The sequence below is a fragment of the Arachis duranensis genome, chromosome 5, assembly GCF_000817695.3.
Source record: "Arachis duranensis cultivar V14167 chromosome 5, aradu.V14167.gnm2.J7QH, whole genome shotgun sequence".
In the NCBI taxonomy this organism is placed as follows: domain Eukaryota; kingdom Viridiplantae; phylum Streptophyta; class Magnoliopsida; order Fabales; family Fabaceae; genus Arachis; species Arachis duranensis.
This window is the reverse complement of record NC_029776.3, coordinates 10,329,503-10,333,070: the sequence shown is the minus strand read 5'-3', so window position 1 is coordinate 10,333,070 and position 3,568 is coordinate 10,329,503. Positions and strand designations below refer to the sequence as shown.

General features: G+C 41.7%; 1 protein-coding gene across 1 annotated transcript in view; it reads right to left on the bottom strand.

Moving 5' to 3' along the window:
- LOC107487927 (auxilin-related protein 2) overlaps positions 1-3,562 on the bottom strand; it is a 5,926-nt gene extending 2,364 nt beyond the window's left edge. Inside the window, 2 exon segments of the mRNA XM_052261618.1 lie at positions 1-2,596; positions 3,154-3,562. The exon segment at positions 1-2,596 is cut by the window's left edge and continues 19 nt beyond it. Of these exon segments, the coding sequence (XP_052117578.1) occupies positions 1-2,596; positions 3,154-3,530 (2,973 nt within the window). The 5' untranslated portion in view covers positions 3,531-3,562.
- Between the last annotated feature and the right edge of the window lie 6 nt (positions 3,563-3,568).

Below are 3,568 nucleotides of genomic sequence, written 5' to 3'. Positions count from 1 at the left end.
TCTTTCCCTTTCCCTTTCCCTTTCCCTGTCCTGCTCCTCTTCTATCTTTCTAAGACGGTCTTTTTCTGACTCTCTTTCTCTTCTCATTCTGTCAGCATCCTTTGGTACAGTGGCAGAAGTTTCATTGAGACTTTTTTCTTTTATCTCTGTAGATTGAGCAGTTCCCTGGACATTTACAGCTTCCAGCATTGTGCCACCTTTAGCTGCTGTATTCCTTCCATAATCAGCCTTCATCATGCCATCATCCACCTTTCCTGATGTGGGCCGCAAATCCTGTTTATCACCTAGGATTATTTCAGGCACTCTGACTTTTTTATTTGCCGCTTGATTTTCCACCCTTAGATCTTCCAGTTTATTCTCTTGACCTTTGCATTCAGATCTTGTTTTTCCAATTTCTTTATCAGCAACAGGTTCTTGAGATACCTTCAGTTTTCCAATATTTTCTAATCGGATGGAAGCTGATTGAGCAGCTAGAAGGTTTTTGCCAATCTCTTCTTCTAATATCTCATCAGTTGCTTTAGAAATCTTCATGTTGCCCTTTACTTCAATGCCCTGCATTTGATCCAAATCATTGCTGCCAGAGTTGTTATCCTCTCCCATTCCACTAACATCGTTGCCCATATTCTCAAAATGATTTGCGTGATTACCCTCCTCATTTGATACAATTGAACTTCCTTCCCCATCAAATGTCTGGGTTGATGAGCTTTCAAATTCACTTTTCCTTAGAGCCTCGTTCAACATTTCAGAATTCCATTCTTCTCTTGGAGCTTGATGCAGAACATTCTGGATTCCTTCATTGTCACCAGCTTGTTTATTCCTGTCTCCATACCCATCAAAAGCCTCATTATGTTCCCTTTTGTTTAGATCTCTTTCATATGCTTGCTTTTCCCTCTGCTTAAAATCCTCTTGCAGTCTTATCTCATTAACCTCCATTTCAAATTCTTCTTTAAGTTGCTCTTCATTCTCTTCTAGCTCCACAGAATCTTTCAGTTTTTCCTTATCCCCTGCTTGTCCAAAAACTAAAGCTTCTCTTTGTCTTTTTCCATTTTCTTTGATTTTGTCAGGCTGCTTCTGCATTTTCACACTCTGACTTTGCTTTTCAGCCTCTTTCAGTTTCTTCTTATTTTCCTCGAGCCCCTCCCCCAACTGGACTTCACTTGATGTTTGTCTATCAATCACTTCCAATTTCTTAATGTGCAATTGTTTTTGCACTTTGTCTCGCATCTTAGGCACATCGTTTAAGCTTCCTGATTGGTCTGCTTCAGTTGCATTCTTCTCAGTTTTTCCATTCTGGGGTGCCACTCTTACACCCTTCTCATTCTCTTCCTGCTCAAATATCTCAGTGACCTTTCCCTTCTTCACCTGTTTGTTTTGGTTGTACTCCTCATTAGATGCTTTAGGTCCCAGAATGTTCTTGTTGGTTTGATCCACCTCTTTTGCAGCATTAAATTTCTGCTCGTATTCCTCCTCTTGATAATATTCCTCAGTTGCTATTACTTTCTTATACCCTTCTTGCATACCAGGTGCTGCCACTATTCCCTTGTGGCTATTGCCATGGATTCTGGTATCTTGCACCAAAATTTTAGTAGGCTTTGTTGGCCGAGTTCTCTTTCGAGATTCATCTGTTCCGACCAATTCAAAAAACTCCGTTTCTTCTTTCCATGTAACATCTCCATTACTTCTATCTGATTCCTGAGATGACCGGGATTCATTTGGATGCTCTTCAGTGAACATGTTTAAAATTCTTTTCCCTTCCATTGAATCTGGAGTTTCGGGGGCGGCCTTCCCTCCTTTCTGTCTTTCATCTGAAGCAGAAAATCTCAATTTGGAAGTTCTCCTATCACAAGTCTCCTGCAATGTCCCATCATTGAAACAATTTGATCTAGTCTTCCTTTCACTATCTTTCACATCATAACTTGATTCTACATGGCTATCATGAGCCCCCTTCTTTCTCTCTTTCATTTCTTTGGCACTCTGGAGTCTTGCTTCACCTTTTTGCGTTGCTTCTTTTGTAGCAACAGCAGATGCATTTGTATCAACCTCCACATCAAATAAAGGTGGTGAAGTGTCACGCCGTGTCTCTTCAGAAGCAACCTGCCTATTATTTGGATGAAATCCATAAGGGTCCCTATTTTTGGCATCTAGTATAGGAGGTGGACGAGTGGGTGGTGGCACCTGAGATGGCATACTTCTGAGGCTGATATCGGATACAGTTATGAACATCTCGGCGGAATGAGAATCATTGTGAAGATTTACATCACTAAGAAAAGCCCGTTCCCTAGAAGTAAAATTACGTGGACGTGACGTTTTCCTGGGATGGTTAGCCTTCACCTTGTCTGCACCAAATGATGGATCATTCTTATGGAACCTTATGGTTTCATCATATACTAGAGTGGAACCAGGAATTTCATGCATCTGAGTCATGTGGCTTTTGCCCTTTGATCTATGTTCAGTGCTTGCACCATTGGCGTTATGATACGAAATGTTGAACTCTGTATCACCATCAACAGACTGGAAATAATCTCTATTTGGCATGGTTTGGTTATTTGCGAAATGGTCTGACTCTCCAGAGAATGAGTCGGTGTCTTCAGGAGTCCTGTAGATGATGAAAGAATATCATAACATTGAAAAAAGATCTTGTATAAAGACAGTCTTCACAACTTTAAAGATTTTGAGGTAGACTGAAAGAAATTATATATTTGAAGAAAGAATGACTCAATCAAGCACTTCTGACAATATTCACAAAAATAATTCAAAATTACAGCACACGTAATTTGCAGATACCAGAAGTGCATATAAGATAAATGCAAACAAAATTTAAAAGATTTAAGCAGTTATTGTTCACTATTGTAAGCAATAAAAAGATAAAAAGAAGAAAAACTCTTGGTGCCCCCAAAACACCAAAGCAGCGCCAATTTCAACAACAAAGTTTTTCAAGCGCCACAGTTCATTGAATCAAACCACAACAGTGACACCAGTTCTCAAATCAAAGTCACCATAACCAAGTTAAACGTCAGTAACAGGAAGCAACTAAGCTGCTCTATGCCTCAAACAAAAGAAGAAAAACGGATCACGCATTTCAGTGAACATTGAGCACTCAACACGGAGAGAAAGCTAACTTTTAACGGAAACTGATAGGTATAGCATTGATACCATGCTTCGTCAGAAGAAACGCCGTCGAAGCCATTTGGTTGGTGAAACAAGTCCTCGAAGGAAGCCGCAAAATCAAGGGCTCCGAAAACTTCGGTGTAGCTGAAAGCAGAGCTCCGGGGATCAAAGAAGGCGTCGGCCTCGTCGACCGCCGGAAGATCCAGCACGGGGATGGAAGAGGCGCGTGGTGCGTGGAAGCTTCCAAAAATCTCGCTGTAGTCTTCAAAGCGAGGGGATAGGCCCGCAGCGGCGAGCTTGGGAGGAGGACCGCCGTAGATGTCGTCGTATAAGGTCTTCCCGGAGAATCCTCCGGCGTTGATCTTGCCGGAGAGAGGAACGGCAGGCTTGTTTGATTGCCGAGAATGCGCCAAGGTTTCCATATTGGGAATGTAGCCTCTTACTTAGGGTTCGCTGTGTT